This window comes from Apteryx mantelli, chromosome 1 (assembly GCF_036417845.1).
Source record: "Apteryx mantelli isolate bAptMan1 chromosome 1, bAptMan1.hap1, whole genome shotgun sequence".
In the NCBI taxonomy this organism is placed as follows: Eukaryota; Metazoa; Chordata; class Aves; order Apterygiformes; family Apterygidae; genus Apteryx; species Apteryx mantelli.
In genome coordinates, this window is record NC_089978.1 from 157,305,922 (window position 1) to 157,323,389 (window position 17,468).

The window sequence follows — 17,468 nt, forward strand, 5'->3', positions numbered from 1 at the left end:
CACAGCTCCTACCGCATAATTTTTAATCAGGAGTCACAATTCCATTAAAAAGAAAAAAACAAAACAAAAAACAAAACACAGGTTAAACACCCTTCCATTCAGACCACTTCCATAGAACTTGCCACCCAGGATTTCTAAAGATGAAGTGGCCTATTTCCATAACCTAATTTAGACTCGTTTAGAGTTTATTCTCTGTTGTTCCAGACTGGGTCATAGATTCACGTGTCTGACTTTCTTTCACTGTATAAATAAAACAAATAAGTAGCCTATGTTGATGATCTTTTTAGTTCATGGTATGATAGAGTTCAGACAAGACTAGCTAATAAAAACAAAAATTCCGATATGGTATAAATGGCACACCTCAGATATTCACTGCCACTGGTATAAACAATTTCACAGCAGAGTGTGTGAAAACTCACAATTTCAGTTCCAGCAAACCGACATTTCAAAATATTTCATCCTGAATCAAAGCAAAAAGCTGAGATTTCAAAAAACACCACCCTTCCCAAAAAAGCTTTGGCAGCTGATTACTTTGTCACAGTAAGATCAAAGGGGTTATTTGTACTTCATTGTTTTAACTTTTACAGGGCACTGTCATTTATATGATGAGACATTCTGTTACAGCTTATAAAAACCAAAATGATATAGTTAAAGGAAAAACGTTTTGACCTTTTCCAAGCACAATTTATCATTTGTTTCTAATAGAAAATTTTGACAAAAAATAATACATTTCTCTAAAGCATTTTAACTTTAGCAAATCAGCATTTCCACTCATAAATTTACAGGCAGTATTCCAATGTGCCAGACTGGGGTACCCCACCTGCCCAAATATAGGCTGACAGAGGTCACTAGAACCACCTCTAGGCTGAGCTCCTGTTTAACACAGAACCACAGTGCAGTAAAGTCCACATTATCACTTTTGTATTCCGATACGGACATATTTTCCCACAAAAGATTCAAGTTCAGCAACATTTTCATAAATAACTTGCCATTTCATTTATTTTGCACTTGATGTCTTTATGTTGGGTTTAACAGCAAACAGCTACTAAAGCAGCAGTCCTTCTCTCTTTGTCCTTGACCCCTCAAGTCCAGCCTCATGCTCTTGCCATTTTCCTTGTGTCAAATCTGATGGCTGTGAAGCTGCACATGAATCAGTTCAACTGGTAGAAAATACAAGTCATTTTTCTATCATATCAGAAGGATGAAATGACTCACCCTGTGACCACACAACTGCTGGATCAAGAAGTGGTGAAAGCGGGACTGATGCTTTTGGTATCCCTTGGTGCTAGACCAGCTTAGCTGACCTGTCAAATCATGCTTTTAGGCTGACGTTCTTTGCTTTGATTCGGGCAACATGCTAGGTACAAGAGGGATGCTGCCCACTGTCTTGGATAAAACAAGAATGACTGGCCTAATATTTTGTGGTTTAAAAAGAGTTGGGAAATCTGCTTCCAAACCTGGTTTTCCAGCCCTTACAAGTGTTTATTCAATACCCTGTGAAATGAAAGAGCCCCTGCTCACTGACACAGAGGCAGCTGTGCTTTCCTGGCAGATGCAGCCTGTCTCACAGGGGACACATGAACTCACTAGGCTCCCCCAAATGGAGGCCTCCCATTTGCTTGTTCCTGATCTGTTACCACTGTAATAGCAAACAAAATTAATTTCAGTATGAAAAATGCTCCTTGCATGTGAAACAACAAAAACATACGGTCCCCCTGAAGTGAAAGAGAAATGGGAATTCATGGACTGGGAGTTTGGGAACAATGCAATTACATGTGCATGATCATGACTTGCTGTGCACATTTCACTAATTCAACTTGTTTTTTTTTTTTTTTTTTTCTTTTAAGAAGTGCCCCAGCATGGTTAAATGATAGAGCCAGTTTACCATTTTTCTAACACCCTCAAGAATCTCCATACCTCACTGTTCTTCAAGCTGCAGTCAGCATGGTTTCAAAGGCAATGCAAACAAATCTGTGTAATTTAATCTGCTATATCAAGCAGCCATGGATACTCAGCCAAAAAAATCCCCCAGTTGGCCCAACTTGATAGTTCAAAAGAGCTACAACACAGCACATAGCAGGAGGAACTGAACTCTCTTCCACCCCCTAACACTACTGGAATTTTGCGAAAAATTCTTCAAGCAATATTTAAAAGTGAACCGTTAAGAAGATTTTCCCTTTGTTAACATCCCAGTCAGACAAATCTTACTAAATCTACCTTTAGATGATAAAGTTATGATTAGTGTATAATTAGTGTTCATCATTCCAAATTTATACATGTTCGTAAGCAAAAATGCTTAGCTTTGTGAGCTCACTATCAAGCAGAAATAAATTTGGTTGGATGCCTTTTTACCATCTGTCTATCTCTTACACTTGGCTTATGTTTCACCCTTAGCTCTTAAATTCCGGAGTTGCTAATGCTCATGTTGCAAATAATGACCATATCCCAGATGTTGTTGTGCTGATAGGTACTCTCAGTTCTAACTACACCTTAACCCACTCCAATTTGAGAATACTCTGCATGAAGAATTCACCTTTTTTAATTATCACAAATGTAATACATGAAAATAAAATGATACAAAACTGAAAACATCAAGGAGATATGCTACTGTATCATTACTTCAAAAAACTTGAAGACACACAGTGTCCAACTTTCACAACTATTTTCTTTTTGTTTTAACTTTTAGGACTGGGTTCATCATATTCTCTAGCTATTTTCTGGAATAGCTTGAATCACCTTGAGTGACAAGGTCAGACTCCACATCCTGCCTGTCTCCCAAACTGGCCTGCATAGGCATATGTACACACATACAAACAAGCACACACCAGCCTTTCCTCTATGCTTTCCCCACATCCCTGCATCAGCTACACGTTCCTATATTCCCTGCCGAGCTTTTGGGATTCTCATCACCATCATCCAAAAGATTAGCTGTATGCAGAAGCAGAATAACAATGTTTGTCTTCATGTAGGAACAACATCTAGATGCCATCAACTGAGATGGTGATTTCCTACGTTGTCAAGAAACTATTATTTTGTCTGACAAGAGCTTAACTTCAGCCCCTGTGGCAGCAATGGGAAAAATAGCCATTTTTAAGAAGGGCACCTCCTCCAATATCACATTGATATCACTGCAACCTCTACCCCTCTGAGAAAGATAGAGATAGTAAATATTTCGAAATATGAGACACACCTTTTTCTTTGTAGATCTCTCTGGAAAGAACATTTCTCAAATCTTGATGAAAGAGAAACAGCATTGTATCAGTATTACTGATCCTGAACACACCGCTTCAAATATTATCTGTGCACAAAATTTCAGCAATTTTCTTAAAGTGTGCGTGGAGCTTGCACTCACCACCATTTATTTAAAGGGAACTAAAGTTCCCAGCCCCTCTGCACGTTTTAAATGGCCAATGAGATATCCATACCCCAGGCTTCTCCTTCCTCATGTGAGCATTTGATGATGTACATCTCTTTCCAACTGAATACTCAGTTCACAGTTACAAAACTTAGTCTTGCAGAAACTCTAATGGGAAGGAAATATCCTTCAGTGTAAAAATTAGTGTAGTTTAGGAAGTGATGATACGGAAACCAAACCATTCATATGGAAAAGAAATACATTTATCTAGATTAATGAAGGGAATACTACATTATATACAGAACATATTAATGTAAATACATGTATTAACATGGCTGTTAAATATCTTAAATGTAGTATATCATTAGGCACCTACGCACAAACACTTACTACCTCTGAAAATGAGTGGACAGTACAACTAGCTAATGCCAAAAAGATGCAGAATATAATGCAATAAATTCATAGCAAATTCACATTCATTGATTATAAGGCAACCTCACTGTTCATTTATCTAACCCATATATACTTCATCACAGTTTGTCAATGAGGATGTTATAAGAGACAGTGTCAAAAGCCTTCTAGAGTCAACATAAATAACATCTACTGCTCTCCCCTCATCCACCAAGCTAGTCAGCCTTCTAGAATGAAATATCAGGATGATCAGACATCATTTACCACTTGTAAATCCATTCTGACTACCCCCAATCACACCTTTTTGTCCTTAATATGTTTGGAAATGGCTTCCAGGAGGATTTGCTCCACCATCTTTTAAGGGATCAAGGTGAGGCTGACTGGTCTGTAGTTCCCCAGATCCTCCTTCTTGCCTTTCTTGAAGATAGGAGTGATATTTGCTTTCTTCTAGTACTCAGGAACCTCCCCCAATTGCCACGACCTTTCAAAGACAATCGAGAGTGGCCTTGTAGTGGCACCAGTCAGCTCCCTCAGCTCTCGTGGATGCATCTGGTCTCAGGGGCTTCAGATTCCTGAAGGTTGGTCTTACCAGGAAAGATCCAAGGTAAAGAAGGCAATGAGTACCTCAGTCTTTTTCATGTCCTTTGTCACCAGGTTTCCTGCCCCATCCAGCAGTGGGCCCACATTTTCCCTCGTCTTCCTTTTGCTGCTGATATACTTGTAGAGGCCCTTCTTGTTGTTCTTCATGTCCCCACCAGATTCAATTCCAGATGGGCTCTAGCTTTCCTAACCCTGTCCCTGCATAATTGGACAATGACTGTATATTCCTTCTGGGTAGCCCGACCATACTTCTACTTCTTTTATGCTTGCTTTTCATGTTTGAGTTTTGTCAAGAGCTCCTTGTCCAATCATGCAGGCCTCCTGCTGCCATTGTTTGATTTCCTGCATGTCAGGGATGGACTGATCTTGAGCTTGGAGGAAGTCATCCTTGAAAATCAACCAGCTCTCCTGGATTCCTCTTCTCTCCAGGACCATCTCCCATGGGATTCTTCCAAGCAGATCTCTGAACAGGCCAAAGTCTGCTCTCTTGAAGTCCAGGGCTGCGATCCTGCTTTTTGCCCTTTTGCCTCTTCTCAGGATCCTGAACTTCACCATCTCATGATCACTGCAGCCAAGGCTGCCCCCAGCCTTCACATTGCAACAAGTCCTTCCTTGTATGTAAGTATAAGGTGCAGCAGTGTGCATCCCCTCATTGGCAACTCAACCACCTGTTAGGAAGTTATCACCAATGCACTGTAGAAACTTCCTGGATTGCTTGTGCCCTGCTGTGTTGTCTTTCCAGCAGATATCAGGATGGTTCAAGTCCCCCATGAAAACCAGGGTCTGCGACTGTGGGGCTTCTTCCAGTTGCCTAAAGAAGGCCTCATCTACTACTTCTTTTTGATCAGGCAGACACCCACAACAGTGGCACCTGCATTGGTCTGTGCTCTAATCCTGACCCATAAACTCTCACCTGGCTCATCACCCATCCCTCAGCAGAGCTCCATGCATTCCTATTGCTTTCTCACATAAAGGGCAGCTCCGTCTCCTCGACACCCATCTGTCCTTGCTAAAGAGCCTGTATCCAACCATGGCAGCACTACAGTTGTGTGAGCTGTCTCACCATGTCTCTGTGATCCCAATGAGATTATAGCCCTGCAGTCTTCTATAGTTTAGTAGAAAGAGCAAGTTTTTCCTGCTTATTAAAATATCCTGTACAACTGAGTAGACTTTCTCAACCAATTAATTTTACAGGGGCAGTTAAAAGTAAAACCTCCAAAACCAGTATTCCATGTTACTAAATGCTACTGCTTTGTACCTTCTGCTTAACTACGTATTTTTTATTCTTGTTAAGATCTACAGGATTTTTTCTTAAACATATATTATTTATGGTACAAGAACCCTAGTTTTAGGCCATAGACATTTACTAAGGAGGAGACAAGAAACAGAGATTAACAGACAGACTCATGGACAAATACAGAAGAATAACAACACAATTTTGACCAGTAGGAAGCTCAACACACCAATAGCCTAGTGGTGGCCAAGATTTTTGTAGGCACCAAAGAAACTAAAAGCTAGAAGGCAGTACTTATAAGGAAATTATAAGATGATTCTACAAGCTTATTGTTACTTTCTCCAGGAGCAAATGGCAGCATGAAAATATACAAAGGCCTAGATTCACAATGGTACATAGGACAGAATGGGGTGCATATGTACTTCTGAAGATCTGGGCTACAATTGCTTGCTTGATCATTTAACAAATAGGAGTGATGTCTGATATGGGGAGAGGGATATGTATAAATGTATCGCAGGGACAGGCACTTAAGATGGTTACTTTTTGGTAAGGCATATCTTTCATCGCTCTCCGTCTGTAACATCACCTGATCCTGAGAACATACTCTGTACACCCTGCTGTGAAAAGATTGGACAGATTAAAGCACAGATTAAATTACACAACAAAGCAACAAGTTAACCTGAATTGTTGCAGGTGCAGAAAATGTGATGAAACTGGGCATTTGTACATATGTGAGAGAAATTAAACCCCAGAGATGATAGAAAATAATAGTAATAATAACAAGAACAATAATAATAAAAAAATGCTGCTTCTTTGTAAAGAGTCTGAAGAGCAGTCAGAATCACCTTCATTTTACAGTTAGAGAGACTAATATACAGAGAGGCAAAAACAATTTATCTGAGTTCACTCAAGAGGTCAGTGGCAGAGCAAGGAACAGACTTCACATGCCCTGAACCAATCTTCTGTTCAGAAGACCATTTGATAAAGGCAGATCCCCTGCTAAGAGCTAATGAAAATGGAAGATATAGGCAGGGAATTCTTTCCAATTATCAGTGTGGAGACAACAAGGAAAGAAACATTTTCTGCTGCAAAGTCAAGTGACAACTTATGTTCATGTCATTTAGACTTTGGAAAAATCTCCCATCATGGGTCCTTGGAGAATCATCCCTCAAAATACTAAAGAAAGACCAGGATGATATAGACAGAGAGGCAACAAGCCCTCATTAAAGCTTAATGTTTCAGTGACTAAATACCAAGATTTCCTGTCCAGCTCCAATACATCTTAATCTGAATATCCTTTCACTCTACCAGATATACCCCTGGAATTAAACATCAAGATTTAAAACCTTCATTTAATTTTTGTTATTGGCATTCACCATCAGTTATAAAATTTTTCAGCTTCTTTGTACCTCCAAACAATGTCCCTTTTATATATACTGTGCCTCAGATTTGCAGAAATGCCTTTCTCCCCCACATCCATCAGTTACAGAGCTGGCCAGTCGAGGATATTCCCAGCCTCAAAAGCCTTCCACTCACTATTGTGCCCCTCTCCCCAGGAGCTACATGGTTGCCTCATTTTTCTGTTAAAAGTGTGAAGCAAAGCGGCAATGCCTATCTAAGAGGCTGGAATGTGTGAAAGGCTGAACTGACCAAAAATCTGAACCATGGGCCAGGAAGTAAACATAATGCAAAAGTCAGTATATATCAATATCCATCAACTAACATCAAATCCTGATGTTACTACATATTGGGATATTGCATGAGGAAGCACCTGGCAAAACAAGTAGCAGAAAATGCCATTTTTGGAAAGGGCAAGTTGAGGTCGTGTTTTTTTGTTTTGTTTTTTAAGTACAGTTGTGAAAGGTGTTTAATTTAGCCTATACCTAACCTTCGCACATGTAAGTGATCCTTCAGATTTCTACAAAACGGCCTCAATGGCTGAAGGCAGGCATGTGTTTTAGTACCTTGCTGAATAATGACCCGAGTTTCCTGGAGGGAAAGATCAGGTTATATTTTCAACACAAGCCCTTCTATGGGGATTCTCTGCAAGCTTTCAAACTCATTTTAACACTTTCCTCTGTACCATATTGTAAAAGATCAGAGGGAATCTAATCCATCCTCTTGAAGCACAGGAAAATTTCATCCCATGAAACCTGCCTCAAGTGCAATAGCTGTGGCTAAAGCAGAATGCAACACCTAGGAAGCCATCCAATCCTGGCATAAAGAATATCCAAGATAACAAAAACCTGCCATATTCATCAAAATATAAGTTATCCCCATCCAACAGATATTTGTTGGCTGGTGGCTTGCTCCTGCAGTATACTGAGCACTCTGTCAACAGCCCAGTGTAACATGCACCATGTGCTTTGCTTTAAATGTGACATGTTTATGTGACCTGCTAGCTCAAGGCTCAACTTCTCAGGTCACACCAGGGCATAACCACACGGAATGGTGCAGACAGCCCCACACTAGCTCCTGCTGAACTAGCCCAGCACCACAAGGGGGAGAAGCAAGACTTGGGGGACAGAAACAAATGGTCTGTGTCTCTACAACCCAGCTGGGGCCCAGAAGAAATCTAGCCACATCTACGCAGCACTGTGGCCACAAACTTCTACTACCTGCTCCTACAGACCCAGCCAACCCAACATGCATGTTCAGCGTTAAATTCCAACACTTCAAGCAGAGGTACAAAATGCTACTGTGCTATAACCAGACCATCCTTGGACAGTAGACCTTGTCAAGAGGGCAGTAAGCAGTTATTGCTACACGGTTCCCAAGATGGAAAGTCTACACAGTTCTGTCCTGCACTGCTCATGTCTTCACAGGTTTTGGTGTCTCTACTTTGTATACCCTAAATGGCTTCCTTCCATAATGGAAGCATCTTCCTAATGACCAGCACTAATTCTGATAACAATGTCCTGTCTTATGCTGTTTTAAGAATGGAGGGAGCACTAGCTGCAGATACTGCTCAAATACACTGCCATAAAAACAAACACCTACAGTCCACTCTAAGGCTGTCCTTGGTTCCTTCACGGGTCCATTGGAGACTGCAATGTTGAGTGAATGCACAGGAGCCAAGTGCTGGAGGCCTGACCTGGAGATTGCTTTCCTGCAAATTGAAAAGAAAAAATAAAAATTAAATGAGTATATATCCATATAATTATCCAATATAATTATCCACCCCACCCTTCACCAGAATTCAGGAGAGCAGCATAGCATCTAATTTCCGTTTTGGTGAAATGGTGCTTGAATGCCATCCTCCTGCTACAGAAGTTTAGGAAAAGAATAAAATAGTTTGATCACTGAAAATTACTGCTTAATGAAGATCAGTTACTCATCTGGCACGAAGCTGAAACTTCAAACCTAGTGCACTACATATGATTTGTTTGGTCAGTTTCAGTGGAGATCCCATTCTTTATTCCTTACAACCTAGAAGGACCTGTTGAACTAATTTATGCATAACTTCAAATAGCTTTTACTGGAGGAATGAAGTATGAGTTTCTAAGAAGAATGCAACATCCTGTGGTTTTACTTAGTTTATAGTCTGGAAAAAAGTGTTCCATTCAGCATCAGACTACCTAATATAGGACACTGGGACACCACTTAGTCAGGAAGCGGAGTCACACACTACCCTTTTTGATGGTATCAGAATCCTTCATAGTATTTATTCTGGCTTCTTTCCACTCATATTTCACTTCCATCTTTTTGGTCCAAAGTCCTTCTTATACCTCTTGGAGACGTGTATGGGGCCTACTTCAAAGGACACAGATGGTGACCAGAAGCATTCCTGGAGATTTACCAGGGCTGAGAGCATTTCTACCACCCGTTTCCCCCACTGCACCCAGCCTCACAACTTCAGCCTTGAATCATGAGCCATCAGATGGAAGCACAACATGGTGCTGATACAATACCAAGCTGCACTTGGACAGTAGATTTCATAAAGCTTTATAACACTATTACACTGTATATTTTACACCAGCTGAAGGTGGTGACCAAAATGTTCTTACAAGTTCAGGGGCAACGATTGAGGACAGGACACAAAAACATCAAGGAGAGATTCCCTTTTTTTTAAGTTCAGTGCAATTATCCCCTACAAAGCGAAATAACAGTCTGCTTTGTGAAGTGCATATCTGTGATACCACTCCCACCGTGCAACAACTATTTTTAGCGTCTCCTCATCTTACCACTACCCCAAGACAATAAAGGTCAGAGCCAGTGATGACAATCCAGGTCAGCCATATGCTAAATAAGTCTTATCATTTTCCTGAAAATATGCAGTGCAACATATATCTATGGTAAAAGAGCTTGGAAGCCTCATTGCTCACAGTGCATGTCCTGAAAAATTGAGCGGGCTGAATAAGAATGTCCTAAATTTCCTTTTCTGTGGGTAGCGTGAGCAACTCAGCATATTAATATCAGCCCTTGATCACCCAATGCCCCCTTTCCAGTGTGGGCAAGATATTGACATTAAAGGATTTTTTCAAAATATTTTGTATTTGACTAAAGCCCATTAGAAATGGGAATGAGCCCAAGGGAAAGACTTTCACTATCTAGCAATGTACCAGGAGAAAACAATTTAGCCAAAAATGTTTTATGCTATATATGTCAGCACAACCAAATCTATAGGTGTTCCCAAAGACCAGACGAAAGCCTTAAAGGCATAAACCATGAGGAACTACAAAAATGCATTTTAAAAAATTGGTATTTTTCCAGAAGACAGTGTCCAAAATTTGACAGTCTCCCTCCATGCTGCTTTTGGTATCAATTTGGTTATTGGTCCTTTCTAAACACCAAAGCACATTCTTGTGCCTAATTATGTTTATAACATGACAATTTGTTGTGGTGGAAATGAAGCTGTATCACATTTTCTGCCATGCATCACTGACAGTGATAAGCCAAATCAGTGGTTGCTTAGTCCTGCCCTCATAACAGATGAGGATAGCTTCTAGTTTGTGCAAAGGATGTAAGAATGAAAAAAAGTAATTGATTATTATTTGATGAAAAATGCTAGCATTTTCAACCAACATTGCTTACAGCCTATTACTTGTCAGACAATAGAGCCAATTAAATTGCATGCATCTACTACGCAAATTTAATACAGCAAAGTTTGTTATGAATATCGCTACAAACAAATTTATCTGACCACTCTGAGGAGAAGGCTTCCAGTTAGAGAGCAAATTCAGCAGAGATTTAAAAGGTAAATATGCCTAATGAATGGCTACAGACATCACAGCATCAAGCCTTGGATACTGTTTCAAGCCAGAATTAGAGATGCGCAAGCCTCCTGGAGCAGAACCTGAGACTTGGCCCACGTTGTCTGAAGAGTGAGCCGAGGTTGATGAGCCTTTCGGGGGAGACCTGGCAGAGTTTTGTGCAAACAGCCTGCCTTTTCTTTGCGTGCCAAGCTGGATTTATGGCTTTGGCTAGAAAGCACAGAAAACACAAGCACAGGAATAATGCTTTTTTCAGGTTTGTTTGGACACAAAAGCCTAAACACAATCTCAGGGATAGCAAACACACATTAACCAGCCAGAAATGACCGTTAGGCCCAGGGGAAAACTAAAAATGTCTACTCTTATACAGCTTATCAGAATTTTGCCTTGGAACAGAGAGACATGAAGTGTCATAACACACTGCAAGCTCCACAGAAGCCTTTCCTACAAAATAAAATTAAAAAAAAAAGTCATACTAAAGAGCAAACACATGGCCTTCTAATTTAAGTATAAAGCAGAGAAGAGAGGGAAAAATGAGGGAAAGGGTGTTTAGAACAAATCTGATAACAGAGCAGATGCTGAGTAACCAGGTGATTGTATCTCAGATTACTCTGACTAGCAGATTACACCATCTGGCATTTTTCCAATAGAAAGGTAACGACTGACTTTCAGTTATTTTTCCCAGAAATTTCATCTCTGCTGTGCTGAGTGCATGAATGAAAACACAGGCTCTACAGGCAGCCTTTCCCCTAGAAGCAAAAGTAATCACTATTCACCTGATAAGATACAGCCAGGGAAAGTGAACCTGTGCTGTCACGTAATATTCCCTTCTTCAAACAATAAAGTCCACAGCTTTGTTGAAATGGGCACCCCACTCAGCTTGCAAACTCAAGAGTGGAAACAGATGTAGCAACCAGCAACAAGGAAATGTTGCAGCGTAAGTAATAAGCAGTATTTTGCTAATTACTTTTTCAGATCAAATAATCAATACTTTGTAGTGGGGGGTATTATCAGCTCACCTAATATACTGCCACTGCAAATAAGCATGTGCGTGCATGCATGTGTAGATATCATTAAATATGCCCCATACAAAAAAGTTCTGGCACTAATTGCATAGTTTATACCATTAAGGAAACCCTTTAACAGTGCAGCTGACTGTCTTGGAAACCAAAAGAAATCTGACATTCAAGTTATTCAAGTAAAATAACTGCTAAAAACCAAAAAGCATTACATTTTCTTCCGCATTTCACTGAAAAGTCAGGTGAGACTCAACCTACTTATTAGATCAAAGGATACATATTTGATTAGAGGGGATTTGAGTTTATATCCCAGACTTTGGCTTTCCTGAGCCTTTTCCTCCACTTCAGGCATATAAAAATCCTCCAATGAGCTGTTTAGACTTAATAGTTATGCCTGAATCCTCAAGAACTAAGAGAGACAAATAGTCAATGGTATTAATCTCATTTAAGTGTTAAAAACAGCTATTTGGAAAAGAAAGAGTGCTGTAGTATGGCACACATTTGATGGACTTGAGAATCATGTTAGTTGTCACTAGTGTCTGAATTACTGCCTATCCAGACTAAGCTTATTACCCTCCTTTCCTTAGGGGTGTAAGTGATCATTGGGATAGTCTCTCACTCAGATGGTTGAGAAATCAGAAAAATGCAGGGACTAGCTTCCACTGAACCTATGGCTAGAACATCTGCCAGGAGATGGATTTTTGGGAGTCTTCTCTCAGCTGGAGTTAAGATACTTACAAAGAAGATGGCAGTTATTTGTATAACAAGGTTTAAGTTACAATAGCCCTTCTTTCCTTAGCTATCCAATGTAGACCCCTTAGAGATACCCTGTGTCTGCAAGCTCCCAGGTCTGCCAACCATGACTGGAAAATTCCTGCACAAGGCCAGAGAGTACCTTCACTCTGTATGAATTTATATGTGCTTGAGTTTGTTTGGAGGTGGTTTTCACTCCTGCAATTTGGGCCTTATGAAAGTCATGAACAAAACATACTGGCTAAACTCTAGTATTATTTAAGTTTTCCCCACACATCTCCGCTGACTGACTGCACAGCACTCCCGCAACCTGCTGTTCCTGGCTTGCCTTCCAGGCATATAATGTTCTCCTTCACAGCTGACCACAGGGCAACGAGTCTAATTCCCTGCAATGTTCAAGATTTCCAAATTTTGTAGTAGATAAGAGGAATCATCTTTGGTCAAACCAAAGATCCATCTAGTCCAGTATCCTGTTTCTGACAATGGCCAGTAACAGGTGTTTAGAGAAGCACAGCCACAGATTGGGTGATCCTTCCCCTGACATACTCCAGCCCCAGTTTCCAGTAATCAGTAGTTTAAGGACTTCCTGAGCTAGAGGCTGCTTCCAGACCTTAATGCTTAATAGCCTCTAATGGCTCTTTACTCCAGGAATGTGTTGGTCTTTCTCTGAACCCATTTATACTCTTGGTCTCCACAGCAGCCTATGTAATGAGCTCTACAATTTAATTATGGGCACTGTAAAGTACTTCCTTCTGTCTGATTTAAAAATTCTGCTTGATAATTTAATTGGTGTATCATATTGTGAGGAACAGTGAGTAATCATTTGCCTCTCTACACCTTCTGTGATTTTATGAGTCTCTATTGTATATCCCTTCATTTGTCTTTTTTTCCCCCCAAGTAGAAGCATCCTAGACTGTTTAGGCTTTTGCTGATGCTGAAGCTGTTCTATCCCTGCCAAGCTTGATATCCTTTTCTAGCTCGATTATGTATTTGAGGTAGGATTTCCCAAACTGGAAGAAGTATCCAATATCTGGCCGCACCAGAGGTTTATATGGCGGTACCATCATACTTTCTGCTTTGTTCTCTTTTCCTTGCATTTTGAACCTTCTGCTTGCCTTTGTGATCACTGCAAACACCAAATTAATTTTTTCATAGGAGTACTCATAATTATCCAAAGATAATTCCTGAGTGCTAATTGCTAATGTGAAGTCCAAACTTCTAAGCTTTCTTTCCCCCTCTATGTACACTATTTTGCCTTCAGTCTCACTTTTCAACCACAATTTGCTGTGAAATTGCTCAATATCATAAGATCCTTCTGCAAGTTTCCACAGCCAGCCTGTGCACACCCCGACTAATTTTGCATCAGCAGCAAGCTTTCCCCCTCTCCCAGTTTGCTTTCTTTCTCAGGCCACTTGGAAGTGCATTGAAGAGCACTGCTCCCACCACAGATCCACAAGGGTCCCCCAGAGGTAAACTCTCTCCCCAGTGAAAACCACCCACTGATTGCTAACCTCCCTGTTGCTTGCTATATTTTAACTGTCACTTAACCAGGTGAAGACCATCCCTTTTAGCCTTAGTGTCTGTACCAGCCTTTTGTGAGACCTTGATGGAAACTTTCTGGAAACCTGCATGCATTCCCTTGGCTAGAAAATCCTCATTCACAGGGCTCGTGCCTGTATCACGCATTTCTGTGAGATTCACGAGTCCTGGCTGCCTTGAGAAAAACAGGGCTGACTCTCTTCCAGCACATCATGATCAACTGTTTGTTTACTAATTCCGTATTTTATCTGCAGTTCCACGAGTTTCCCTGACAGAGAAATTAAAACTTACTGCTGGGTAGCGCCAAGGAGCACTCTGTGGCCCTTACACAACCACGCTGTTCCTCAGGGACTGGGGCTGATTTAAGAAAGAGTTTACACAGCTCTGTCAGCAATTTCTTATTTGAGTTCTTTCAGAACGGTTAGCAAAACCGAATCCTAGCAATTAGTTACAGGCCCTTTTGTCAATGTGGCCATAAGCCTCTTGCATTAACCCTCTCATTTTCCTCAGGTTCATCCAGACAAGGAGCAGCTCAGCCTGGGACACTCTTGGACATCCTCGGTAGTGAACCATTCATTATTCACAATTCAAATTCAATTAGCACTGAAGAGAAATATATCTTTCAAAACTCCTCATGAAACACCTGTTTGCACACGTGCCACTGCCTGCTGACCAGTAAACCAGGGTATGGACGAGCAGAGATGCAGATAGGGGCTTCCAGGCCACCTTCCATTAGCGTCTCAGAGACCCCAATGTAGCCTCTCCTCCTTCCACTCACCCCATACCCGCACGGGCATCAGGCAGGCAAATTTGCACAGAAACTGGTGCACCCCTGTGAAACGCTACAGTTCTGACCAGCTCTCTTCTTAGTCTCAGGCCTTGCCCTCCTTCAGCTGACAGGCAGCTCATGTCGACTAGAGACGGAGCTGGAGACAATCAAACAAGTTGTCACTAATGATCTAATTAAGGATTTCAAGCAGCAACCCCTAAGAGGTTACTGTAGGTAACTACAGTACATCAGCTCCTGAGTGAGCAAGTGAGTTCTACTAGGAGCTTTCAAGTCTCTCTTCTCCATATTCAGCTCATACTGATCAGGCGTCAGATCAAAAAGAGCCACTTAGACCTTCCGTCATTATCTTCATGAATAAAGTAACAGGTTCAGTAAAGTGATACATAGGAATCTTTTGAGCAGAAATAGGAGGCAAAACACAAGGAACTTAAGACACCTGCAAGAAAGTTTGATCAGGCTGACAGAGACAAAGAATCTCTACCAGATGCCCTCATCCATTCTGAGTCAACCTGCAGTTCACATCTGGTCCCATGTTCTGCACATGAAGGGATATTTGTTTCTAAGAAAAGTTTTTGGTATCCTTGCTCCCCAAACTCCAGGTACGAAAGTGGCAGATTATCTTCCCCATCCCAAAATGGCAGAATAGATTTATGAAACAGGTTATGTATTAAACAAGGCATGCACAAATTGCATCCTGATTATGTGTTTGCAGTTTCTTAAATACAGATATGGAAATCATCACTGCCCTACAGTTATACTTGAAGCTAAGATTACTATCAAAATAGCACAAGTCAGAGTAGCACAAATACCAGCCAAGAATCTCTTTAACATATAAATTTAATTTTTTGTTCTCTGTTCAGTTTCACCAGTAGGCATATATGAAGTGCCAGATTTTAACCTTATGGAAAGTAAATTATGGATTCAATTAGCTCCAGAACAGTGCTAAGTTCCTCAATTGCTTAAATCTGTCTTATATGAAGAGTTCATCTTCTCAGAAATCAGTAAAAGCACCTACCTTCTTCTTGATCCCTAGCAAGGAGACCAATATTAAGGCCTAGATCTATAAACACTTAGGACACTGTATTGACATCAGCACAACTTCATTCCTACATGCCTTCATCAGTCAGATCCTGGGTTCAGCAAATTCCCTTGGAATATCTGTAATACTTGTCAGCTGCAATGTAAAAACTGAAAACACCTATGCAGGAGTTAGATCCTTAATCATAAGAAAAAGTCAAACAAAGCCATTTAAAGTTCTCTGTCCTAACAGAGCTCAGATTTCTAGATATCACTGGATATCAATTTCTTTGTTTTCCATGCCCTTGAATTTCCCGCCCCCCCCCCCCCCTTTGCTCTTAGTTTAGTCTTTAGTTTCCTTTCTGAATAGCATTATACGTCAAGGTTACTTATGGCAGAAGGCAACTTGATTCTAGGTCCAGCAAGGTCCATGTCAATCTTTTCTTCCGTGATCTATTTCTGAAAAAAATATGTATTAATGTGATGATTCTTCTTTCTACAGAAAGTGACAGTACTTGGAGGACTCCTTGTAGTAACAGAAAGTTCAACGTAAGTTTGGGTGCGGAAGAGAGGAAAAAGTGATACTAGTGATGATACAAAAAAGATGAAGAGTATCTTTTTTTCCTGACATTCACCAAGGAGATGATTAGCAAAGAAGCCTAGAAAAGTAGAAAAGAATACAAATGCTTTCTTGAACTAAATCACTTTGATTTATTTTTGCTGCAATCAAAAACAATATGTTTCGTAAGGGATTTTTTTTAGCCTTTAGGTTTCAAAGCTGTGAATGCCAGGATACAGGTCTGGAGAGGACCATTTAAGTAAGAGAACCTAGTCTTCTCTGTTGCAGGCAAACTTACCATATCATTGCATCCATCAAGCTACATCTCAAATCTAGCCCAGCTCTTCCCTCTTTCTTATTTCTACTGAGAAACTGTGTCATATTTCCATTCCTCTGATCACTAAAATCTTTTTCTAATTTTCATCTTACATGAATTCCCTGCTAAATCTTCCTTAAATTACCATTAGGATTTTCACATTTCATCTAAAGAGTGAAAATTGGATTGAACCTACAAGTTATTTTTATATGATCTTCTCCAGAAAACTAGAAAGCCTTGCTTTAGAAATCTTTAAATCTTGGTCAAAAACCATTAGTTGAGATCGTATTAGGACAGAGATACGCACAGGGAATTTGAAGCTCACATTTTAAAGATTCTGGAATCTATCGAGCAACTGGGATGATAAAACTTAATCACTGTCTTTCCAAGTAAGCAATGAAGAATGCTGGGGAACTCTGAACCCAGATGACTTCCAACTGCATCACTGACTGGATATCAGAACTGATTTGTTTTCTCTAGTTCCAAAAGCAAAGAAGTCTGATGCGAAATATCTTCATGGCACTACATTTGATTCAGACAGAGTCATGGCATATTCAAGAACCTGTGTCCTGTACTTCAAGTATAGACAGTAAATGATGACAGCAAATTGGATAGAGATGGTATGGTTATAATATTTTTTTCTTTATCATATGCTAAAATAA

At 40.4% G+C, this 17,468-nt stretch overlaps 1 protein-coding gene across 1 annotated transcript in view; it reads right to left on the reverse strand.

Annotated features, from left to right (window-relative positions):
• DGKI (diacylglycerol kinase iota) overlaps window positions 1-17,468 on the reverse strand; it is a 220,630-nt gene that overhangs the window by 131,484 nt on the left and 71,678 nt on the right. The window contains exon 2 of the mRNA XM_067289862.1: window positions 8,601-8,709. Within this exon, the coding sequence (XP_067145963.1) occupies window positions 8,601-8,709 (109 nt within the window). The remainder of the gene's footprint in view (window positions 1-8,600; window positions 8,710-17,468) is intronic.